This window comes from Saccostrea echinata, unplaced genomic scaffold (assembly GCF_033153115.1).
Source record: "Saccostrea echinata isolate AGI-Se365-2 ecotype Australia unplaced genomic scaffold, CSIRO_AGI_Sech_v1 ptg000009l, whole genome shotgun sequence".
Classification (NCBI taxonomy): Eukaryota; Metazoa; Mollusca; class Bivalvia; order Ostreida; family Ostreidae; genus Saccostrea; species Saccostrea echinata.
In genome coordinates, this window is record NW_026889758.1 from 39385475 (window position 1) to 39412238 (window position 26764).

Genomic DNA, 26764 nt, shown 5'->3' on the forward strand with positions numbered 1-26764 from the left:
TAAAGACGTTTACAATATAAATCACTGATGTTTTTCTATTTCAAAGTTGCTGTTGGAACAAAATTCAATACATTTGTACTAGCCTGTGACTTTGGTGACAAGCTGCCTTATATCGGGTATAAGCTGCAAGCCTCTTGTTTCTCGGTTTCAATGTTATGTTCAAGCAAGAATTTTCACTCTTCATGTTCCTTGTTACAGATTTTATGTATAATACACTGGAACTTTTTAAAAAATTTTGATTACCTTGGTATTTATCTGAAAATACCATATGCACAATTTCTTTTATATATTATGTCTACAGATTTTTTTTTTTTTTTTTTTAAAATGACTAAGGACAGCTGGTAATGTGAATTTAGTATATTCCCTAAACTTCGTTTCCATGGGTTATTAAGGAATTGGATATTCAAACCAAGAGGATATGAATTCACTTGTGGTTGTTGGACATTTGGATTGATCCTGAGTGTAAGTTTTAACTGAACAAAGGATAGGCTTTGATTTGGGAAGACCAGTAACCATACATGTAAAAAAAAAAAAAAAAATTGACCGACCACTACCTGTATCAGACAGCTACACAGAAATTCTATGTCCCCTGAATTTTTGTCTTTATAAGAACTCATTTTATGAAAAAATATATATATAAAAAAAGATTATTTTAATATAAATAAATAGTTTATTGAAATTTATAACTACAAAATATATGACAACAAATCATCAATGTATCACCTCCCTCAGAAATAACAATGGATTCTGTGTTTGACATGCTAAATGGAGTTTACATATATTGTCAGAGATTGGTACATGTAAATGAAAGAGAATATTTTTTTAAAGAAAATCTCCAAAAAATATATTTTTAACATTCAATCCCATATTTGTCAAAGTTCCTAAGAATGACTCCAAGTCTTAAATGTACAGATCCCATGGCAACAGTATGAAGTCTGTAACGATCTGCACCACTATAAATCAAGTCCGGATTTTTTAACTGTGGGCCACCTCCAAGGAAATACTGTGAAACTTGTTCTCTAAAACTCCCAGAAGGTCTCCATGTTGGACATTCAATTTCATGCATTCCTGGAGTTGTTGGTACATGACAGAAACCATAGCCATAAAGCTCATTTCTTCCAAAGGAATCTTGATGCCAAACTTGGAAATGAATCTTTGGCCAACCTGTAAGGTATCAGAGATGTTCAATCAGAAGTCACTGGAAGTATTCTATTTCTGATATAATGCATTTTTTAAAATTTCCCTTCCAACTCTTGTTTACTCTTCCTTTTAACAGTATATTGCTTCAAATTCATGCAATTCCAGAACATAGTGACCCTGAGAAGCCATGTTTGTTTGTTTGTTTTTTACCTTGAAGGCCCTTGGTTGCATAGTGGATGTCTATTGGATGAGCCCAGTAGGCTGCATCATGTTGCTGTGGATTGTCTACTTGTGTCTGTCCTTCTCTCAGACCTGCTAATGCCTTCCAAGCACCTCCTGAATTAATCACAATTTGATAGTGTATTACATATTGAGTTATTAAAGTAAATATAACAATTGTCTTAGGTACAAGAGTCTTCTTTGTGTTTGCAAAATACATGATTAATTTTCTTTATTTGAAATATACAGTAAAACTCATTTAGTACGAACATGGATATAGCGAATTCACGGATACTGCGAATTTTCTTGGATCCCCAGCTATATAAATTGAACGAATTTCTTATACGGATAAAACGAATTATGGGATATAGCGAAGTAATTTCACAGGTCCCAGTGACTTCATTATAACCGAGTTTTACTGTAGTTATATTTTTTTTCCCAGTATGTCTTTATCTATTCATAGTTTTTGGTGCTTTACTTTAAAATTCTGAAACACATGATATTTTTTCCATCAAATACCTTTTAAAGTAGAGATTAATTGTAAATATAGAGGATTTTATATAGGATTTTAACCATCCTGCCATGTGCCCTGAAGAGCTTAGTTCAGTATATGAAGAAGAAAAGAAGAGAAAGCTATAGTCCTGAAATCCAAAAGCACCCCACAGAATTTTGAGAATCTTTAGTGTGTCTTACCTGTGTTGACTCCCCATTTGCAGAAGAGACTGTGGTCAGGAAACCCGGAAGCTCCCACAATTTGTCCAACGATGTGAACTTCTGCCATCTTCAAAAAATAAAGAGAAGCAATCGGCAATAAATTTGGAAACGAAAGGTATAAAAAAAAATGTACAAGTGTTATATCCAAGGCTCTCCATGGTATACTGGGGTCATATGTTCTGAGTCTGTTTGTCTGTGCACAACGTCTACCTTGACAAGGTTAACCACTAACAAAATAGTACAATGTATGTAAAACTCAAGAAAAGAAGTCAGACTGAAACTTGAATCCAGGATCTCTCAGTAATTATATCTGTGCTCCACTGTCTGAGCTACCAGTTCTGTGTACCTATTATCATTAGAATCTTCTACCTTTTTTTCTTTTTGTTTCTACCAGTAGAACAGAGTCTTCTAAATAACCTCTGTGTTTTGATGTTGGTGCCAAATGACACGTGTCACACAGAGAAAAATATCTGCCAGTCTTGAACTCATACTGTGAAACTTCAGCTACTGTGGAATTGTTTTAATTTGTGAGGGTCAATGTTCGTGGGTGATCAAAGTTTTACTGGTTGTAGTGATGTAATTTTGAGGGTAACTTGCATTGACTGAAGATTCAATGAACGGATACATTGACAAACTAAAGATTCCTGTGGATGAAAATCATGGGTAAGGGTTACCAACGAAATCCATAGACTTTGGTTCCCTCACGAACAATGATGGTTCCAAAATATTTGTAATGGTGCACAACTGTAACCAGGCTGAAGTTAATGATGGACCTCGACACCTCCTGCATTATTCATACAAGAATATTCTATTGTCACAATGTAATTATACTATGGACCAAGTTAAACTTTGCTGAGGGTTGTTAGCTTAATCAACTTGTGCAATATTAGCGAGTTTATTATAGATAGAACATTTTATCGCTAAAATGATATTGTCCTACAGACTCAGTTTTCAGTGCAACGTACTCCTTTTGTATTCTTCAAAATCGTTTCAGAGTGGATCAGCTCCAATTTGCTACATTGCAATTACAGGCCCATAGGAAGCAATTTCACTTTCAGGGGCACAACCATATACATTTTCAGTTTGGGGGGGGGGGGGGGCACTATCAACTACCAAAATTCTTTGACCAAAAAAAAAACTACCAATAATCCTTGACAAGCATTAGCAAAAAAAAAAAAAGAAGGTCATCAGACATTGTTATTGAGGGGGCACACACAAATAGTAGCTATGTTTTCTATAGTATTCTATATATCCTTTTTTTGTTGTAAAACTATTGTCATTGTAAACGTAATAGAGGAAGGTGGGGGTTAAATAGGGATGCACGATTTTATCGGTATAGCGGTATATCATGATTTTTTATTGCGTGATACGTATCGTGATACGGAGACTAAAATACCGGTATTTGGAATATAATTATTAATTCCAGAACTTACTAATTTATCATGTTTATTTGTTTGAACTATTAAATAGAAATTACAGAAAGTATAAAAAATGTTGAAAAAAGTTAAACTACGGCATCCAAACATGCTTTATATTACATAAAATAAAAATGGAAAAAAGTAAAGTTATATTTTTGCAGTGTATTTGTAAGAAAAATTATGGAAATTCATTTGAAAATGAAGTAAAAATTCCTGATAAAAATATCCCGATTTTATAGCGATATTTTGGGGAAAAATCGTGATATATCACGATACGAAATTTTTTGGCGATACATATCCCTAGGGTTAAACCAGTCCAGTGGGGTAGTCAAATGCAGTCAATCACAATTTTATACTTTTATCAATACTCTTCAAGAAATAAACATTCATGATTTTTACTAATACTAAGCACTTTAACGTATCAGTTGTACAAATAGGCCAATAATAAAATGTAGAAAGACCAAAGACAACACTGTCAAAAAAAGGAGTTCTGTCCAAACATGTTTGGGACTGTATCATTTAATGAAACTTGCTTTAATAGATGATCAATTTTGTGACAACAAAATCGTCTTTTTCGTCATATTTGGAGGCAATAAAAAGTTAAATGTTAAACCATGCACATACCTTGCTTAAATTCCTCAGATAATACGTTGATCTGCGAAAAGTTACATGCCCAAAAAATGTTTACATTTGTCTTCTTAAGCCGTAGTTTCGAATTCGAATATAGTCGTCATAAATATGTTAAATGCTACTATTGCAGATTAAGTAATTGATATAATTACAATTTATTTGTAATTTGGTTTCGATAAGCATACACTTCACAATATTGTATACGGTATATTTTTATTTTAGAATGTATACGAAAACATTATTTCCTTAAAGTGAAAATGAAAATAAAATTTAAACAAACGGCAAAGTGAAACTAGCCAAACTGAATTCTGTGTCAAATTTACCCAGTATGATTAAATTTTAATTGGGCATCTTTTAGGCTTTTACTGTGTAAACTCTACATTATTTTGTCATCGTTTATCGGTGTGTATATTACATCTTTTTTTGTTTGATTTTATTTTAGGGGAAGAGGGAGGAGGGTTATTTTAAAATTTGAATTGCCATATGGCATGATGGTTAGCTTTTAATAATTTTAGTTGTTCAATTTATCTTATGTGTCTCGTATTTTATATGTAAATAGACTGTCGATTCTTTTTTTGTCTTTAAGGCTATCAACAGTATCAAGTTGCAGTGCTTAATAATGTATGAATTCATAAAAGCAAAATAGTTGTATAAAGGGGAAGAAAGGAAAATGTCTGACACAGACTCCGATGCAACAATTGAACCAGATCCAAGTGACTGGGATTCTCCAAATCTGTTCAGTCCTTCTCCAACAAGACCATCAATTTCAAAAAGACAGTCTACCTATCATCAGTTGTCTGATTCTGATGATGAACCAGATTTTGTAAAAAGACAAGCAAAAACAGTTCATGGACAAAATACAGATGATTCAATGAATGGAAAAACTTCACCAAAGTTACTGAAAAAAAATCATAAGCCCATTCTTGCAAATTCATCTTTAAGTAAAATAAAGGATGAAAAATCAACAGATATGGAAAAACTGAATGATCAGAACAATTCAGCAAGAAATAAGAAATCAGGCATTGGAAAAATTGTCCCTGAAAAGAGAGTAGATTCTCCATCTTTGAAAAGAAAACATTCATCTGGGGACAGTTCAAGGAGGAGTCCAGCACGAGAAACATCAAAATCTCTACCACCTTGTAAATTTGGCTCAAAATGTTACAGGAAGAACCCAGATCATTTCAAGGAATTTTCACACCCTTGTAAGCCAACAAAATCAGAAATTAGACAATGCCTTAAATTTGAAAAAAAAAGATTAATTTTGAGTTGCATAACATTGATTAAAGAAATAATAAAATAGATAACAGGAAGAAGGAGTGAAATCTTCCAGAGATTAAAGTAGAAAACAAGTCTACACTCTGACTCTTTTTTATTCATTTATGCCTTTTGTTTACAGTAATAACAAACTTCTAAGATCTTTGACAAATTATGACATTTAGTAAACTCAAACTGCATAGAAACATTCCCTTATAAATATACATCAACATGTTTTAGTGCAGAGTAATACTTTTGTAGCAGACGGTGGCAGCAGTGAGGCTGCAAGTGGAAGTAAAACAAGGCAAAGATCACAGTCTCCACCAATTAAAAAGCATAAGGCAGAAGCCATGGCACTTACCTTGAAGGAACCTTTAGCTGTCTTCAGTCATGCTCAACCAATTAGTTTCTTTCTTACAAAAGTTCATGGGATATCTAGTGAATGCAATGGTGCAAATACCATGAGTCTCAAAGGTAAATGAATGTCTAATTCTCAGAAATGTAAACTTTCAACCTTGATTAATTGATAATGATAATTATTACATTTTACTCTTGCTTAACTGTATAAAAAATATATTTCAGATATTTTATCAGAAAAATTGGGAAATTTACAAGAATCTTGTCAGGTAAATTATCACACTTGGTAGGTATATACAGTCAAGCATCAGTAATGGGTCACCAGTTATTCAGACATTTCACATTCTGAATGAAATTTGTGGTGCATAGGATTTACATTATATATACCAATTATAAAAGATAAGTTTTGGTAATCCGGAGGCTTCATTATTCAGAAATTCAGATGATTTGCTTGGAAATACACAAGTGTACAAATTAATTAGGCTTGAATGTATTGATATTTCCCCTGCTTACTCGAATCGAGATTATGGTTGATGCATTCCGTTTCAGGAAGAAAATCATCATCAATCAATTTTTTTTTAAAACCAATGGTATTTTTGTTTTTGTTTTTTTTTTCAGTTTAATTATATGTTTGAAATTCAATGGCTAATGCAGCAATATCCAGCATCATTTAGGTAAGACAAAGCAATATACACCCATTCCCCCTCCCCAAAAACTCATCCATAATTGAAGAAGTACATGTATTGAATGTGTGTGACTAGACAAGAGTTAGCGTGAAACTTTTTAATGTTAACAATGTACATATGGAAAGTCAGGTGCTGCCTCTTCTTGACATGAGCTGATCTTAAGAGAATTTGTCTTATATATTAATATTTGAAAAATCAAATTGAGGCTTGAGTATTTTCATAGAGAGGTGACAGATAATGTATAAATTTCAGACAGAAGCCCCTCCTTTGTGTGCATGGATTTCAGGGAGGACAAAAATCAGCACTAGAGGCTGATGCTAGGAAATTCACCAATATCAAGTTCTGTCAAGTAAGTGTTAAAAAAGATAATAGTTGTTCATTGGTAATAGCAATTGTTCATCATTTCATTCATGTAGAAATATTGAGGATAAAAAAAAATTGATGTATTTTTTTAAATTACATATTTGCATGTTTTGTGTTATATAATGTGTCATGAAATTGTAAAATTATAATGTGAACATGTATTTTTCTTTAATGAAATTAATTTTTAAAAGCTTCAATTTAGTGTTTTTGCTTTTTAAATGGTCAATACTTGTGTCTTATAAATAAGCTTCATATTTTTTTTTTAGGCGAGATTGGAAATGCCATATGGAACACATCATACGCAAGTGTTTAAAATAAAATACAATATCTCTGCATCTAAAGTACATGTATCTCTGTGAAAAAAGTTATCATTTAAATGTATACATGTAAATAAGTTTGGCTACAATATCACAAAAGTAAAAAGATCTAATGAATTACTCTAATTAATTAGTGTGGATAGTAGGGAGAGTTTATACTGGTTTGTACAACACATTTTTTTCCACTTTGAAGGGTAAATCTTCTTTACAGAAAAATGATGTTCCTTTTGTATGACAATGGACTCAGGGTAGTGATCCATACAGCAAACCTGATAGAAAGAGACTGGCACCAGAAAACTCAAGGGTAGGTCAGCATACATGAAGGTTAAAAAGTGTCCAAGTATCTAATGCATTGGTGGAAATGGGGTTGATGTTCATAAAACCCGAAATTTTTGAGAAACTGACTATGCTTGAATATTTGTGATACAGGATTTGGATAAGCCCAGTATTTCCAAAACTGAAGTCAGGACCCTCTGCTACACATGGTGACTCTCCCACACATTTTAAGAAGGATCTTCTGCAGTATTTGGCAGCATATAAAGCATATCAGCTGAAAGAATGGCAAGACCACATTTCCATGCATGACTTCTCTACTGCAAAGTAAGCTTTTAGTGTACAGTGAGCATTTACTGTAAAGACAGACAAAATTTTGACTAACTTTAAATTTTATTAAGAAGTTAAAATTAGCCATTAAAATTTCTTTTTCAGTGTATTTATTGTGGGTTCTGTACCAGGAAGACATATGGCAGACAAGAAACATTGTTTTGGTCATATGAGGCTGAGAAAACTTTTACATGACCATGGTCCACCAAAGGAACAGACATCAAAATGGCCATTAATCGGGCAGTTCTCCAGTGTTGGCTCACTTGGAGCATCTAAAGAAAACTGGTTGTGTACAGAATTTCTGCAGTCCTTAGCAACAGTAAAGGGGACTAGCAGTGTCCCTCTAGCCTCTGTGCCACTGAAACTGGTTTGTTTGAATGAATTAGAAGGAACATGCTAATTTTTGTCTTTTCATATCCTTTACCAATTGACATTACATCGCTAACATTTTTATGATTGAAAGACATCTTGATCTCCATTCCAATGATATTCATACCTTTTTTCTGCACTAAATTTAGATTTCTGTGTTTCTACAATATCGCTTTAAAACCATTTTTAGATATTTCCATCAGTCGACAATGTGAGAACCAGTTTAGAGGGATATCCAGCTGGAGGCTCTATTCCATATAGCATTAATGTTGCTAAGAAACAACCCTGGCTTCATGCATTCTTCCAGTGAGTTAAAATATTAAGTTAAAGAGTATTGAATGATGTGTGATAGTTAGTTTTTTTTTCTTGTAATTGAAGCTTTGGCAAGCTTGTGTGTTTACCTTTTAAAGAAAGTTTGATACATGTACATGCATTCTAAAGAACTAAAGTATAATTTTATTAAATCCCCACGAATAGCAAAAATAAATGAACAATTGTAGAATTAGATTTTGAATCAAAAATTGGGCAAAAATTATTACATTTATTAGAAAGCTAATAAATAGTATATTATAAAAAAAATTACTAAAAGTCTGGAGAATTTTAGTGTTCAATATCTTGGCATTTTATTGAATGCTGAGTTTGTATTACGTATAGGAGTATGCCCCAAAACTCTCCGAATGCGAGTGTTCAATATTGAATGCCCCGTTGTAAACAAAAAATGTCTTCTGGTCAACCTCTCAATGGCAAATTTATGATAGGTAGTGACAGCTAGGTAAGATGTGTTCTATTTTCACACAAAATTGAAATAATGATTTAGTACCTATTAGCCTCAATAAAACCTCAATAAGCAAATCTTAACGCTTGGTAGGGTCACCGGAATGATGCAATATTGAACACATACAGGACAGAGGTTAATTTAAATACCAATACTGAAAAATTCTTATTAATTTGAGTTATTTAATTGAAATAATTGATATGTTTTAGCTATATAATGAAGGAGTTATTGAACTTATATTGGTGAATAATGGCACAAGTTGGCTGTACAAATGCACTTGCATGCTCATGCATTTGTACAGCCAAAACTTGTGCCGATATAAGTTCAATAACCCTATATAATATTGGTTTTCTACATTCTAAAGGAACTCTTTCATATTAAAGACACATTATGCCTACAGGTTGGGAACAATGATGTCACAATTTAATTTATGCATAAAATTTGTAGGTAATTAAAAAGACTTGTGTCTACAGTATTAACAAAAAAAGATCCATTGATCACTTTGACAAAAATAAAAAGGGTTGGAGGTGTTTTATGAATTTGGAATTACTGTATTTTTTTACTCCTTAGTCTTGCATTATGTACTCAGAATTCTAGTGAGATTTGGAATTCATCAAACTTCCACATAAAGAGTGCTGTCAAGGGAAGCTACTCTAGGAAACATGATAAAATGAATTTTTGCTTGTCAATTTTTTGTTTCCTTTTTAGATTCTAATGTAATAATTAATGCTTGGAGAAATTTATCCATGCTGGATCTAATGTACAGCTGTATGTGTATATGTATAAAAAAAGAAATGTTCCAAACCAAACTCTTGCAAAGATGTTTTACTTACTTGATGAAAATTTCAAAGTAAAACAGCATTTGGCTTGCAAACCTTTTTATAACATTCTCTTAATCGTAGTCATGTAAAGTAAAGAGGACCATTTATCAAGTCATCTATGGTGAATTTACCGGTACTGATATTTGATTTTTCTACACAGTCAGTGGAGGTCTGAGGGGAAAGGAAGAAATCGAGCAATGCCCCACATCAAAACTTATTGTCGTCCTTCCCCTGATTGGGGAGAAGCTGCATGGTTTCTTGTTACTAGGTGAGCTTCTTTACTTAAATAGCCTTATTTTTCCACTTACTGTTAACCCTGAAAAAATGTACACAAGACCAAGGTTTTTATGGTAGAACGTATGTTACCATTATAGTCCTGAGCATTTTGTATATAAAGCAGTTGATAAAATTTTTTTTCCACATAAATGAGTTTTTGGACTATTTAATTTACTTTTTTTGTCTTTTCAGTTCCAACTTATCAAAAGCTGCTTGGGGAGCCCTGGAGAAGAAAGGGAGTCAACTCATGATACGCTCTTATGAAATAGGAGTGCTGTTTATACCTCAGTTCTTGGTAATAATGGATATCTTTGGTGAAATTGCTACAATAATGACAGCAAATAGCTGTTTTGACTTCTGCTTGTGGAAACCTTGAGGTGCAAATTTCACTCAAGGTCTTAATGACTTAGATACCACACACTTCTCTATCAAGTATACACATTGATACAGCTCCCTTCTCTGTCAAGTATACACATAGATGTACAGCACTTCTCTATCAAGTATGCACATATAAATACAGCACTTCTCCATCAAGTATACACATAGATACAGCACCCTTCTCTATCAAGTATACACAAAGATACAGCATCCTTCTCTATCAAGTATACACATAGATACAGCACTTCTCTATCAAGTATACACATAGATACAGCACTTCTCCATCAAGTATACACATAGATACAGCACCCTTCTCTATCAAGTATACACATAGATACAGCACTTCTCTATCAAGTATACACATAGATACAGCACTTCTCCATCAAGTATACACATAGATACAGCACCCTTCTCTATCAAGTATACACAAAGATACAGCATCCTTCTCTATCAAGTATACACATAGATACAGCACTTCTCTATCAAGTATACACATAGATACAGCACTTCTCCATCAAGTATACACATAGATACAGCACCCTTCTCTATCAAGTATACACATAGATACAGCACTTCTCTATCAAGTATACACATAGATACAGCACTTCTCCATCAAGTATACACATAGATACAGCACCCTTCTCTATCAAGTATACACATAGATACAGCACTTCTCTATCAAGTAGACACATAGATACAGCACACTTCTCTATCAAGTATACACATAGATACATTACTTCTCTATCAAGTATACACATAGATACAGCACCCTTCTCTATCAAGTATACATATAGATACAGCACTTCTCTATCAAGTATCCACATAGATACAGCACCCTTCTCTATCAAGTATACGCATAGATACAGCACTTCTCTATCAAAAATGCAGATAGATACAGCACTTCTCTATCAAGTATCCACATAGATACAGCATCCTTCTCTATCAAGTATACACATACATAATATTAGTTATCCAGGTTCAGTCAAGAGATTTAATTACCCCTCTAATAAATAGGTGCTTTGTGGACACTCACTTAGAAGTACCGGTATTTTAAAGTTAAGAATGGAAACTTTTTCCTCTGTACGTAAAATATACTTGTTGCATGCTCAACTTCAATTTTTTTTTAAAGGAATATGCCAAATTTTGCCATGAATTGTAGAAATAAATAAAAAGGTTTCCATTCTTAACTTTAAAATACTTCCAAGTAAGTGTCCACAAAGCACCTATTTATTAGAGGAGTTGGAACAATATGTATTATGGTAGCTCTCCAATTAAATTAAAAAAAAAATAACGAGCAAACAAAAATAAAAAATGTGCAGCTGAATCTGTCTGTACTTTCTTATGCTAAACCTTTTATTTCTTGGAAGAATATAACGTGTATATTTTGGAACATTTAGGTTGGAAAGACAGTATTCCAATGCACAAGTAAAGTTAGAGAGGCCAGGCAGAAAACTCTGGTTCTCCCCTATGATCTTCCCCCCAGAGCCTATACAAAGGAAGGTAAATGTTTACTAGTAACTAAAAAATGTTTTGCTGTAACATTAATTTTGGACTTTACTCTTTTTTTTTCCCCAAGGAAAGAGTGTAATTGTCTTTCTGATTTTTTTATTTCATTTTTTTTCCCAGATAAACCATGGATATGGGACATAACACACAAAGAATTGCCAGATTCTCATGGAAATATGTGGTGTCCAAGTTGACATCACCAATTCCTTTACATTTCTGGAATGTGTTCATGGACTTTCACTTTACAAATATTATTTATTTATGAACATGAAATAAATGCATTTTGTTAAAATTGATTACTGATTCTTTTTTTTTTTTAATTTTTATAATTTCCTATATTTTCCTTTCAATGTTTTAATGTTTTTCTTAGAATAATGCCATCTAATTGGTGAAATTTTAGAATCTATCTAAAAAGGAATTTCAATTGTGGATTTCTATTGAGCTTGGAAGCCAGTGCAAGATACATTGTAATAAAAAGTAAAAAGTGTAACAAAACCATTCTTGGGCAGAATGCATTTTGTTGTATCCTAGATCCAAACTGTTCAAATTCCCACTGACCTCAGGCAAACAGTTTAGTTTTCTGAGTCCAACAAAATGCAGTTGCCTTCAGGCCCAGTCAATAAATGCATTTTATTTCAGCTTATTACTGACACCAAGGACCCATAAATACTAGTATATTAATTGTGTGTATAGTTCCTGCTGACACAATCTGGCCCGTAGGGAGCAATTTCACTCTGAGGGGGCACAACCATACATTTTTAGTTGGGGGGGGGGGACTATGAAGTACCAAATTTCCTTGACAAGCGAAAAAAAAAGGTCATCACATTATTATTGAGGGGGCACAAGCATATAGGAGCTATATTTTCTATATATCGGCAAAATTATTGCCCCCCCCCCCCCCCGGTCCTTACGGCCATGACTATAAAAATAACACATTTAGAATAAGTGCCCATGCTTTAATGATACATATTTTAAAATGATGCTTGTTTTGTTACAAAACAAGATTATAAGAAATATAGAAACATGTAGAAACAAGCTTCAAGCATTTGAAACATGATTGTAACGTCTTATTTTTTTTTTTCAAGTTTTGAAATTCTCCCACTTTGTAACTTTTATTTTATCGGGTTTGGCATTCCATAATTATTTATTCATGGTGGAAAAGGGATGCAGGTTAGTCGTCTGATCGTCATAATCGTTGAAAATATTTATAAATTGGCTAGCATTATTGGTTTTAATCAGACCCTAGCAACTTTTTCTACGAACTTTATCAACAAATACTGCCATCGTATTGCAATTCAAGTTGATATTTTTAGGCCTGATCGGTTGGCCAAGTGATGCCAGTTCGGACCCGGTTTCAGTAGTTTATGCTTACATATAAACTGATATAATACATCCACTTAATACTTACAGATCCTTATGCTCAGAACTGCATGATACTGAAATCAGTGTAGTTGAAAAGTAAGTCGGATTAGATCCAATATCTTGCTCTTTTTAATACAGTTGCTTACTGTCTTCTCATTGTACTGTTCACCAAAGGTACTTGGGTCTTGGTTTATAAATGTATGTATGTACCCACAGGCACTTGTTTCGTATGCGGGGCACCCCTCCTTATTTTTACCACAAGGTACCTAACTCAATTTCAGGCATCCCCGCTTCAAGCTTGTATTTTGTTTAATATATATTAATTATTAAGCTACTTTAAAATGACATAGTTTGCTTCAAATGACTTTTCTTGTCAAATCAATCGTTTCGGAGTCTCTGGTCAAGCCTCTTTATTGTAAACCACTCATTTCTTCCTCGAAAATTACCTCGATACAAAATAAGACTGTGAATGGGATACAAGTAGACTTCCAGTTGGGGTTACAAAAGTAGGATAAATCCAGAGACTTACGAGTATTCCTTTCCGAGGTCTCTGGTTTTATCATTCATTTATAACCCCAACTGGAAGTCTTTGTATCCCATTCAAAGTCTTATTTTGTATCGAGGTAATTTTCGAGGAAGAAATGAGTGGTTTACAATAAAGAGGCTCGACCAGAGACGTCCTTAACGATTAATTTGACAAGAAAAAAGTCTCTCGAAGCAAACGATGTCATTTTAAAGTAGGTTAATGATTGATATGTAAACAAAATACGAGCTTGAAGCGGGGGTGCCTGAAATTGAGTTAGGTACCTTGTGGTAAAAATAAGTAGGGGTGCCCCATAGATCTATACGAAACAAGTGCCCGTGTATGTACCTCATTGATATGTAAAAAAAAAAAAAAAAAAAAAAATGAAATATTTCTATCTCATAATATGTAATTCTTTTAATTGTTACACAAATTTCAGATGCAGACTAACCAGACTTTTTACAATCAATTTTTTTTCACAAAAAAATATTTTGAAGAAGGTAACTCTCGTAGATGGATGCATTTTTATTTTACAAGCACAGAAAACAACGTGATATTCTGATTTAAAAAGCAACGCTTCATTATTTTTTCTAATGTGAATTAGATAGGTATGATAGTAAATATTATTTTCATATATAAATACCTCATATTTTTAATTTTAGGGTGAGATAAAAAAAATATTGTTCTTTCTATTCACCATATCAAATTTTCTTCATATCATGATTAGACATATTTATTTCTGAAAAAGTAAGCAACGCTTCATACTTCATACTATTTTCCATTAAAATCTAATGCTATTGTTGTTGATGAAAATCAATGTTGGGAATTTATTAAAAAAAAAAAAAAAAAAAAAAATTGGTGAAATTTGGAGCAGAGGGATATTTCACCTTAAAAAGAATTAAATGATGAAATCTTATTTCAAATGAGATATTTAAGAATTAAGATGCATTAAACAAAAATATGATGTGATATTCCTCCTCAATTTAAGAGGATAACACAATTAAATGAAATGTTTTCTGTTTCAATTACAAGTGTACTCTAATATAAATTTGTCCTAACATTATAGCTATCACCTACAGCAAAAGTGATTCATCTGTACCTTAAAGTCATATATTTCATTTGGTAGTGGTTACATGTTGTATCTGAATTTGTTCATATAATTTGTGACACACTGATTTCATGTATAGTTTGCATTCCAATAGACATAAGCTGTGTATTGAAACAAATTTTTATCCAGATGAAATTTAAGGTGTTTTATGGAGCTTAGAGAGCATGACACTTTGCAGGTTCAAGTGTCATTTAAATGTCTCAAACAATGATAAGTCCATTGTAATTAAATGAAAACTGGGCTGGTCTAGGATTTTAAGTAGATAAATGTATATCTTTATTTTATCTTTGTTTGGTGAAGTTCATGCTACATTGTCTGTGTATATGATTATAATCATTTTTAGGGGAGACCTTCATATGCTAGTCCAGTCCACACAGAATACCAGATAAGGCTTGTAAAAGGCAAAAAAGACCAAGAGAAAAGAAAACAGCATAGGTTTTCTCATAAGAATTATCAAGGCAGATTATTTTCAGAAGTTGAGCTAATCTTCTATTTAGCGTGTTAAAAATGGGATGCAATGAAAAGAAAACTTGTGTGTCTTTGGTTTTGTGAGTGTGAATTGAAGTGTAACCAAGCGCACTGTGGGAATGATGACAAAACAAGATTTCTACCCGCTAGTCCTGTTAAAGTCAGAAAATTGTGATGAGAGAATTGGTTGCCATGGACACCATTCCTGAGACTTTGCTTTTCTTTCCTGATGAAGAAACATACAGCTGCATCATAAAAAGGTTTGATATAGAGATTTTTTTTTTATTTAATAAAATGTACTCTTCCTGTATACAGGACTATTGGACATGCTTGATGACTATATGTCTTTTCATGATTATAGAAACTTGGGGGATATTTAAGAAAATGTACTGTACTATTTCTTTTCATTGTGAAGTAATTCAAAATTTTCTAATGATTGAAGAACAAATTTTGGGAGATTGACAATTATATAGTGAAGCAATAGAATTTTAATTTCTATGCCATCATTTTCATTGGCATTTTTTTTTCTTTTTAAAAAATAAATCTGATGTAAACTAAAGATTTACATAGAGTTTCATTGGCATTGCTTAAGTAATTTCCAGAGTTTACAAATATTATACAGATATTGACTGGGGTTGAGGGCAACATTGATTATGTTAGCCCCAAGGGATGAAATATTTCTTGACAGGGAGTGGAGGGAAATATTATCATTCTGAATCACTAAATTACATTTTGTTTTCATTCATTCAATTTCAACAACTGATGGAAACAATTCATTTATAATTTGTATTCCATGCATTATGTGCACTTTGGTTATAGTGTTAGTGTGTCCTGCCATAGCTGTGTTTTTCTAGTTTTTTATTGTGACGTCATGCTTTTCAGAAGTTGTGACGGTATCATTAGGTCACACTTAAAATCAATAACAAGTTTGGGAAAATTCTTTTTGTCAAAAGTAAAAAATTAAATGACTGTCAATATTTTTAGGAGGAACTAATATAATTAATTATGTTGACTGTTTCTCTATGTAGAGAATACTATTCTTTACTGAATAAAACAATGAAATGTATGGACTCCAAGCAAAAATAGAATATTTTTACAGTTGCCAATATATTCTTGTTTCTTTGCATATTTTGGGTAGATTTAGGAATTGCCATGGGTATATAGTTAAATCATACTGAAATAGGGGTCAGGTATAGATCGATCAGTTTGGTTGATATTTTCCCAATTATAAATTTAAACGTACAGTGTATTATTTGAATTTGGAATTATTTCGCTTGTTCTTTAAATCATCGCTCACAATTTCTTTAACAAAAGGGAAGTTGCATGTGTACTTTTATGAAAATAGCTTCAAAAGTGATTAAGACAGAAATTTAATTTTTTTTTTAAAATCTATTACAGTTTGAAAAAAAAAGTTATCTGTTTGCATTTTACATATTTGGATTAAAGTGTCATTTCAGAATATCATTTTGTTGCCAAGAATGACATGAAAGTGTTAATATGTTTACACAAAATGTGAAGTTTTATGTGGGTGCTCAACCAGATTCAATAAACTACCTTTCTAGGTACAATTTACTTTTCATGTTATTTATGACCAATTTTAAATGCTGTCAATTATGTTCTTGAGGCTTATTTTATCTGTTGCCAAGCTTAGGGGCAAGTTGCATGTTATTGATAAGAATATTTTACATCAAGTGCATTACATTCACAATATAATGCACTTGAAAACAGCTGAAACTATGTGCACTCCCCTAAATTGTTTTGCATTGTTTAATTGATAAGATTTTCTAGTGTACTTCAAAACATTTATAAATACTTAAATTTCAACTCTTGACATGTATGTGATTCTTTTCTAGCAAAGAATTGAGTTTTAAAAGAAATCTTTTATTTTTTATGCCATTGTATTAAAAAGAGAAAAAAAGAAGAAAGAAATCTTTTCAGTCATAGCAAACTAAAAACTGCCAGGAAAAGTACATACTCTAAATATACAGTCTCGTATGAAGAAACACAAATAGAAAATAATCATGATAATGATTTCTTTGTCAGGACAATGTTAGTCAATTAGTAATCAAGTAAATCTCTACAAGAAGTGTGTATACTTATATAAAATTAATTGATATTCATCAGGAAAGCTGATGGACATGACAGTTCTATATATGCTTTTGTTCTTTCGTCATAATTCACAAATGCCCCAGAGATCTGGTCATTAATAAACACTGCTTGACCATACGGTTCCTGCCCAGTCTGGTAATGCACTGGACTACTGACCAGATGGGTATGGTTTCTATTGGAATGTAGCAATGTCCATGATGTAGGTGAAGTTTTCCCTTAGCTTACTATAGTTATATGATATATAAATTATTATAACTTTTATTGCAAGAATGTATGTATTTCATTATTAAATTAAGAAAACTTGATTGAGCTGTTAAGAAATCAGAGGTTAGTATAAAGTCTGAGAGTTTTATAATGATTTGATCTCACTAGATTAGAGCTGTGAATTTTTTGTTAGCTTTATGGATAATTGACCAGAACAGGTTCTGTTTACTTTGATATGATGGAAGATAAGAGACTGGTAGGTTCTCATAATCAAAAAGCCAAATATTTCTGCATCTGTGTATAGTTCTGAGAAATTGTTTGGTAGAAACCAGATTTTCTGAAAAAGTGCCAAAGTGAAGTGTTTGTGCTGAAGTTAATTCTTCCTGTATGTTGAGCAACATATAGCTGACGTATGGTGAAAGATACAATAGTATCAGCACACGATGGACAAATACTATGTGCATTGTGATTTCACTAAAGGTTCTGTATAGACAAGAACTTTAATTCTTTTAATACATTCATTTCTCAGTGAGAAATTTTCACAGAATTCTGTGATAAATGAAGAAAACTGTTTTTCATCATGGTGACTTAAAGGAAAGCATGGTGCCTGACTCTGAGGAGATCAGGAAAATGGCTAAAAAGAAAATGAGGACAGGGTTCACGAAAATCAAAATGTATTTGAAGGAGCCTCGGAGTAGTGATGAAATGTGGTGTATTTTCAGAGTGGCTACCCCGGGAGAACCACCACCTGCAGAGGAAGAAAAGGGGGAAAATGAACTTGAGACAGAAATCAAGGAAAATAATGGGATGGAAAGAAAAGCAGAAAATTCGCCTCAGGAGGGGGAAGGAGACAGGAGTTACAAAGGGGGTAAGTTTCTGTGTTTTGTTGCCAAATCTTGATATTCTCTTCATATGCTTTCATACATTTTGTACATTCTTTCTCATAGCAAAGGCTGTAGCTGGATTATGTCAGTTCTTATTTAGTATACATTGATATGACATAACTTACTAGCTAGCTAATAGTATTGTACAATAATTTTATGATTTCCATTTCTATAAAAAAATTTTGATCTGTCTAGCAATCAGATTTCTCATTTTTGATGCTAACTTTTATTAACAATTTAAAACTAAATTTATTTCGTATTTCAATTTTGTACATCATGAAATCTAGAGTACTACCTCATATACTTGCCTATAAGTTGGATTTTTTGGAGGTTTAGAAATTTTCGTCCAAAACTCTATGTCTGACTTATAAGCAAGTCCTAGAAAAATCAGTATTTTCTAAAAGAGCACCTGTAGAAATTTTGTTACAGCTTCAAGGATAGTCATTTATAAAGGTCAGAACTTAAATCTAATACATATTTTTATGATCTTATATTTGTTTAAATTGTTAATAAAAGATCAAATATCAATATCACACCCAAAACTTTCTTTGAAACACAGGTAAATACAATTATAGAAAATTTATCTGAAATTGGTAAAAATTCTGGCAAAAAACTGTACCAATTATAAGCAGGTCAGTGGCAAATTCCTCCAAAATAATCTGAAAAAGTACAACTGACTTATAATCAAACCAACTTATAGGTAAGTATCTGATACCTTCTAGTACATGCTAAAGAACTGGAGAGTATCTAATACATTTAATGGAAATCTAGGGTATACCTCCTACACTTATAAATCAGAATCAAGAGTATATATAGTACATTATCTTCCCACGAAAGTCTGTGTGTCACAGTGTTGACAGGATGATAGATTCTGTAAATCAGATCAGAGGCTAGATATAATGAAGTACTGAAATGTTTATTTTCAATCAAAGACTACATACTAAAGAATTTATTGGTCTCAGTCTTCATCAGAAGACTGTATAGTGTCCATAGTATTTCTTTATTCATTATGAAGTGATAATTTTTGTTCATTTTCTTACACTACTTTAATATGTGTGTATTTAATAAGAATTGGGTAATTATAAAAGTGTTAAATTTATTATTTGTTAACAATGAACCTAAATGATGGTTTTAAAAAATTAGTTAACATGAATGATGTGAATATGTTTTGTAGAAGAATTAATTCAACAATCATGACAATGGAGTGGATACACACAAGTTTAACACAGATGTTTTTTTTTTTTTACTTTATCCAAAAGATTTTTAAACATAGAAATGGGCATTTTTATAATGAGGGTATTCAACCTTGCTAATGGATAAATGTTCACATGACTTGATCGATGTTTCAATATTATAATAAAAGTCTTGTATATACACTATTTACATTCCTTTTAGGATTAAATATAAAGCATTTAGATTCAGTGTAAACTTTCTTTTCTGACCAAATGTTTAATGATGTAATTAATTTGCTACATTAGTTGCCTTAGTCTTGAGGGCAGAAAAGGACATTGTATGTCTTACTTTAAATCATTGTCAACAACACTAATTAAGGGAAAATGCTGTCAGGAAAATTTCTATTCTTATTTCAGTATTTTACTTGTATGCATGTTACATTACAATATCTGCAAATTAGTGTCAAGAAAAATGGATAATGAACAGTAAGATTGCCCCTTGATGAGAAACAGAAATTGAAATCACAATTATTTGAGATTATCTGGAAGTCAAAGATACTTATGTGAAGGGGTAGTTAGGATTAAGGTAATCATGGACTTGTAGGACCTCTATTAATACCTTCCACTTTTCTTTTATTGTCAGGTCTTAAAGTCAAGGGATAACTATTAAGTAGTTGATTGTCCTGATTAAATTGTGCCAGGTAATGGCTCTTGTAGTTATGTAATTTTGACAAAATGTTGATGTATTATGATTTAAACTTTGTACTGACTAATGCATACTTTTGTAGATGTTTGAAAAAGGGGTCAAATGTTTTAATGCTTGATTCAATGTAGTTCTAGTGGATTTTTTTAAAACATTGAAAATTTGATTTTCTGATATTTTGGGAACTCAAATGGTGAGTAGTAGAAATTCCAATATATATCAAAATATGAAGTGCCTTGATCAATTACAGATGTGGCTAGGTATTAATCTTTATTTCATCGTAGGATGTTGTAGATTGTCAGAGTCAATTAATTTCAGTTCAAGACTAAATGGATGGGTCGAAATTGTTTGAATAGAACAATTTGAGTAACCTATAGAGACCACAATATTTCTTTTACTGCTAGCTACTCACTCTTGCATTATTTTGTAGCATTATTTTGAGTGAACTTTTAGGAACTGCTGTAATAATAATTCAAAGGAGATTAAAATGATCTTTGTGCAATTGTATCAATTGTATATATGTTTGTATATTTAGAACAATGAACTTTTTAAATGAATATTGGTAGCTAAATTGTAAGATTAAGGAGAGCTCTACATAAAACAAGATTTCGTCTAGACCTTTCATTTTTTAATACTTTATTGATTGTAAAGGGCACTATTTGATTTCTTTATGTTAAAGGAAAAGATTAATCATCTTAGGCAGATGTTTATGGTCAAAAGGTGGTTAAATTAGTGCCATGGCCATATTTATCAATTTAATACATGTACTTCCCTGCTCATATTTTCAAAATCAAGCATTCTATTTGCAACACATTTTAATGTGCACCACTGCATGTATACATTGACATGTCCATTTATAATGGGGAAGAATGTCAATGGTTGTTGATTTTTGTAAGTGTAAACTTCCCTCGCAATAATATGTACATGTTGAAGAGCTGCACATTGGAAATGTCACAGAGATTTGAGCGTTACATTCCAAATTAAATTTCATACAAATCCCAGTACAGTGGTGAAAAAACTTGTAATGACAGTTGGTAGATGAGCAAGTAATCTGGAATTTTAACCCACTACTAACAGTTATGTCTGAAACAAATTTATTTATTAAGTTTTTATGTGAGGTAATGGATGGAACTTTACTTTGATCATCAAGGTAGGTAATTCAGACTGAGAAACTCATTCTGAACCAGATTATTTTTGTATTCAGATTCTTTGGATCAGCTCTAAATAATAATCTCTGCTTTCTTTATATATTTAACCTAAATTTATATTTAGCTAGCTGTCATACCCCAGGATTTCACATCTAATGAAAAAAAAAAGAAGAAACTGTTTGTCCTTAAGATTGGAATATAGACCTCAGATTCTTCATGTCTAGTGGAACTGAGTCCTAACAAGCAGTGAATTTAAATCCCCAGCTTATAGAAAGGAAACAGAGAGAGAATTGAGGACTTTTTATAAAGTATGGCTTTACCACCAGGTTAAGAGTGTGGTAAGGGCTGCTAATAGTTAATTCTCTTGTTCATGTCTGGATTGAATTGGACAAGGAGATATTTAGCTGGTGTGGGATTTGTTTTACTGTTCAGGATATGGGGCTAGACCTCTGTAGTGACATACTGATTCAGTATGAGTGAAATTGTGGGTATCTTGTGTGAATACTCTAACAGGATATGATATTTTCTGTTTATATGAATTGCAGTATTTTGTGTTGGAATAGATCCAGACTTGTTGAAGTTCACAGAAAATGAACCCTTGTAAGTGGATTTTTTAATCAATTTTTAGCTCACCTCGACGAAGTCGAGATGAGCTTATGCTATACCCCCGGCGTCGGCGTCGGCGTCGGTGTCGGCGTCGGCGTTAGCGTCGGCGTCCCAGGTTAAAGTTTTAGGAGCAAGTCCCATTCCCAAGTAACTATAAGCCCTACCTGGACCAAACTTACATGGATGATGCATCTAGGGATGGACATGGCCACACTTGCTTCGGATGCTGGATCTGACCTAGATTTTCCAGATGAGTGACCAGGTTAAAGTTTTAGGAGCAGGTCCATTCCTAAGTAACTATAAGCCCTACCTGGATCAAACTTGCATGGATGATGCATCTAGGGATGGACACTACCAAACTTGCTTCGGATGCTGGATCTGACCTAGATTTTCCAGATGAGTGACCAGGTTAAAGTTTTAGGAGCAGATCCATTCCCAAGTTCCTATAAGCCCTACCTGGACCAAACTTGCATGGATGATGCATCTAGGGATGGACACTACCACACTTGCTTCGGATGCTGGATCTGACCTAGATTTTCCAGATGAGTGACCAGATTAAAGTTTTAGGAGCAGGTCCATTCCCAAGTAACTATAAGCCCTACCTTGACCAAACTTTCATGGATGATGCATCTAGGGTTGGACACTACCACACTTGCTTCGGATGCTGGATCTGACCTAGATTTTCCAGATGAGTGACCAGGTTTAGATTTAGGAGTACTCTCGTTCCCAAGTAACTATAAGCCGTACCTTGACCAAACTTGCATGGATGATGCATCTAGAGATGGACATGGCCACACTTGCTTCGGATGCTGGATCTGACCTAGATTTTCCAGATGAGTGACCAGGTTAAAGTTTTAGGAGCAGGTCTATTCCAAAGTAACTATAAGTCCTACCTGGACCAAACTTGCATGGATGATGCATCTAGGGATGGACACTACCACACTTGCTTCGGATGCTGGATCTGACCTAGATTTTCCAGATGAGTGACCAGGTTAAAGTTTTAGGAGTAGGTCTATCCCAAGTACCTATAAGCCCTACCTGGACCAAACTTGCATGGATGATGCATCTAGGGATGGACATGGCCACACTTGCTTTGGATGCTGGATCTGACCTAGATTTTCCAGATGAGTGACCAGGTTAAAGTTTTAGGAGCAGGTCCATTCCCAAGTAACTATAAGCCCTACCTGGACCAAACTTGTATGGATGATGCATCTAGGGATGGACACTACCACACTTGCTTCGGATGCTGGATCTGACCTATATTTTCCAGATGAGTGACCAGGTTAAAGTTTTTGGAGCAGGTCCATTCCCAAGTAACTATAAGTCCTACCCGGACCAAACTTGCATGGATGATGCATCCAGGGATGGACACTACCACACTTGCTTCGGATGCTGGATCTGACCTAGATTTTCCACATGTGAGACCAGGTTTAGATTTAGGAGTAGTCTCGTTCCCAAGTAACTATAAGCCCTACCTGGACCAAACTTTCATGGATGATGCATCTAGGGATGTACACTAACCAACCTGCTTTGAATGCTGGATCTGACCTAGATTTTCCACATGAGTGAATTTTAGCCATATTTTAACCAAATTAGCATGGATGATGTATCTAGGGATGGACACTTCCAGACTTGCCTTGGATTCTGAATCTGACATACATTTTCCAGATGAGTGACCAGGGTAATATTTTTTGAAGTAGCTATATAATATTATGGCCTGTTATGATTAAACTTGCATAGATGGTGCATCTAAGGATGAAAACTTCCAGACTTGCTTTGGATGTTGGAACTGACCAAAATTTTCTTGATTACTAAACAGGTCAAAAGTTTTTTGAGCAGGTCTATAATTAAATCAAACTTGCATGGATATTGATCTTGGGATGTACCCTAACTAGAAAAAAAATATGTGAAATTTGCCTTACATGTAGATAACATTCGTCGAGGTGAGCTTCGTAATCTTTGATTACCTATGTTTTTGTGTTTTGCGCATATTTTTCACATAGTGTGAACATCTGTGTTTCTTTATTCAGTATACAAGATGCCTCATTGTGCACAGTATCTTCTCTTATCTTCAGAAATAAAACACATCGTTATGAGTGGAATATTAAAATATATGTACAATACTATTTCTTGTTGGAGGCAAACTTAGTAATTTCAGATGAAGATTTCATACTAAGATCATTATAGCATTATTGCAGTGCTCTCTCTCTCTCTTTTTCTCTCTTAGTGACCCTCTGAGTAAATTGTTTCTGTATTTATTGAAATAATTTGTCATACAAGAGTTTAAAATTCTTGAATTTGCTCTGGGTTTCAATTCATAACCATTTCTACTGAATATAAAATTAACAAAACTTTTCAGTTTTTAGTTAAGCCTTGGTAATTTCTTCAGGAATTGGTCAAAATTAGGTTTAATTTTCCACAGATTTGCACCTGAGTATTTGATTCTTACAACAATAGATATTAAACAGTTGGTGGGCAAAACATCTTAGTTTGACAGATCAATATTTTTAGGAATACACTATGAATGCAGATATTGATATTTGATGTGACAGCTGTATACAGTTGCCTCTATCTTAAATGTTTGGCATTGATAAGATATTTCTAGTCTGGGGGTGTTGACAAAGAGGTTCAGGTGGTAGAGTGTGTCTAAGACATTTTCTAGACTTAAGCGCCATGTCCATTATATATATATTTTAACATATGAAGTAACAATTAAGATAAAAGGAATTTGGAGATAAGAGACGATTATCACAATTTGATTCAATGGTTTTTGCAGTCATTATTAAATGAGAAGTGAATTTATATTAGGTGATTGAACAAATGAATAAATGTGATAGTATTCAATATGTTTAATGATATTGTGCAGATCCAAATACTTTTTTTTTGTCAACAAACAATTGTATTTTCCAATTCCCTTAAAGAACATGTATGGTAATGACCTATGGTGATTCATACAGAGTTTTAGTTTTTAAACTGTTACACTTCAATATATAAAGAAGTTTACCTTTTCATACTATCTTTTACAGTGTTATGTCAATTCAGATGTTTTGTACTCAGAAATCCCTTCTCCGGTTTTGTAAAATGGAACCTATTGAATTCTGAAGACCATTAACTAAATTGAACTTTCCTGCCAATTCTTTTCAATATATCTATAACTGTTTATATAAACAGATGTTTTGTCGCAAGAAGATAGATATACAATACTTGGGTAAGAAATTCAGGTGTGTATTGGCAAGTTAGTTAAATATTGACCTCCCTGCTTTTCGATAGTGTCCAAACAGATAACCATATCAGTTGTGGGACATTTAATGAATTTGATGTATTTTTAATCTTCTGGAAAGATAAGATTGATCAGACATGTAAGATCGTTTATTTTAAATTTACCTGTAGATCTAGCTGTGTGTACATTAGATGTATAGGGAAGGGCCAAGTTAATAATGGATTAACAATTGGCTGAACTTGCTGTTCAATTCTGATTTCCATGAGCTTACTGTGAGATAACAATCATTTTTTTTTATGGAGAACATTTTCAAGTGGTGTCACATGGACTCTTTATGATGTTGAAATTCTGTTTGGTGTCATTTTTTAAACACTTTTTCCACTGATTGAAGATTATAATGGAAGATTTAAACCCTTTGAATTTGGGAGAATCAAAGACATGATTTGGCTTCTAATGGATCGAATGTGAAAAAATTCTTTTGTTTTGCTTTCTGTGGAAGGTAAATTTACAATTAATTTAGGTGAAAAGAATGAGGGGAAAAAAAGTGTTTTTAGTCATTAAAATTTCTTCTTTTTTTTTCAGCCATGGAGCAAATTCAGCTGACAGAGCAGATAGCAATGGTAAATATTTTATATTGAGATATACATTCCACAATCTGGTATATATCAGTTTCTTATCTGGTAATTGTCAGTAATTACAGGGCAGAAAAATATTCTTGTTAACATGGGTCAGGGTTTGACCTCAAAGTATGGAATGATATTAATCAACCCAATAGATCATGTCAATTATAGCAATCTGATATAAATAATTTTCATAAATTTATTATGTGTGTATTATTTCTTACAGATCATGCAATGTATGCATTTGTCAAATTGGAACTTTATTTATAAAGTAAATTGTCCTTAACAAAATCCTAATGACAGACTAAGTTCCTACTTTTTTGGTTCAATTTACCAGTATAATGAAACATATAGAAATATATTTTATTGAATGTTAGTAAGCCAGCATTTGCCAAAGTAGAATTGCATACTTATTTCAAAGATCCAAAGAAATGATTTACAAAGTAACTATTTTTTGCAAATAATTAGAAAAGTATGATATAATGATGATTAGAAAGCATATACCAGACACCACCAAGTAATGATTATGTCATTTATAGCAACAGTTCCTGGTTCATTTAAAGAGGATAAAAGTCAACTTCCTATGTTCCTAATTTCTGAAGTACCTGTCATTTCCTCATCGTAATTTACAGTTTCATAAGTGATGATAAACCATTGGTTACAAAATTCCGACCTATCTTTAGAGATCAAAGATCTCTTGAACTTGAATTTATTTTCATTTTAGTGAATTATTTTTTTCCATGAATTCATTTGGTTCTGAATGTGTTAATTTTAAATAGAAACAATGATAAAAATCTAACTGTATGAAGAA

The 26764-nt window shown here is 32.8% G+C and overlaps 3 protein-coding genes across 13 annotated transcripts in view; 2 read left to right on the forward strand and 1 right to left on the reverse strand.

Annotated features, from left to right (window-relative positions):
- Window positions 1-675: 675 nt before the first annotated feature.
- Window positions 676-26764, reverse strand: part of LOC133182373 (B9 domain-containing protein 2-like) — a 613772-nt gene continuing 587683 nt past the window's right edge. Inside the window, exons 2-5 of the mRNA XM_061317197.1 lie at window positions 4116-4142; window positions 2053-2140; window positions 1351-1476; window positions 676-1164 (exon numbers count right to left, since the gene is read on the reverse strand). Coding sequence (XP_061173181.1) covers window positions 851-1164; window positions 1351-1476; window positions 2053-2140 — 528 coding nt within the window. The 5' untranslated portion in view covers window positions 4116-4142 and the 3' untranslated portion in view covers window positions 676-850. The remainder of the gene's footprint in view (window positions 1165-1350; window positions 1477-2052; window positions 2141-4115; window positions 4143-26764) is intronic.
- Window positions 4436-12083, forward strand: LOC133183694 (tyrosyl-DNA phosphodiesterase 1-like). Of its 2 annotated transcripts, none has more exons than XM_061318615.1 (15): window positions 4436-4523; window positions 4708-5323; window positions 5637-5849; window positions 5958-6001; window positions 6351-6406; window positions 6671-6767; window positions 7048-7082; window positions 7310-7402; window positions 7528-7698; window positions 7807-8068; window positions 8261-8376; window positions 9827-9934; window positions 10135-10237; window positions 11718-11820; window positions 11947-12083. In XM_061318615.1, the coding sequence occupies exons 2-15, from the start codon at window positions 4792-4794 to the stop codon at window positions 12018-12020; spliced, it is 2007 nt and encodes a 668-aa protein (XP_061174599.1). In that variant the 5' UTR covers window positions 4436-4523; window positions 4708-4791; the 3' UTR covers window positions 12021-12083. The 2 variants fall into 2 exon arrangements, with proteins under 2 accessions (XP_061174599.1, XP_061174600.1); XM_061318616.1 differs by having other exon boundaries at window positions 5640-5849.
- The window catches only part of LOC133182368 (uncharacterized), a 28015-nt gene continuing 16476 nt past the window's right edge, over window positions 15226-26764 (forward strand). For 6 of the 10 annotated variants that reach the window (XM_061317187.1, XM_061317188.1, XM_061317192.1 and 3 more), the window contains exons 1-2: window positions 18037-18468; window positions 25916-25953. In XM_061317187.1, the coding sequence (XP_061173171.1) occupies window positions 18159-18468; window positions 25916-25953 (348 nt within the window). In that variant the 5' untranslated portion in view covers window positions 18037-18158. Of the gene's footprint in view, window positions 15548-18035; window positions 18469-22052; window positions 22108-25915; window positions 25954-26764 lie in introns of those variants that run through there. The other 4 variants (XM_061317183.1, XM_061317185.1, XM_061317186.1 and 1 more) reach the window with 3 other exon arrangements.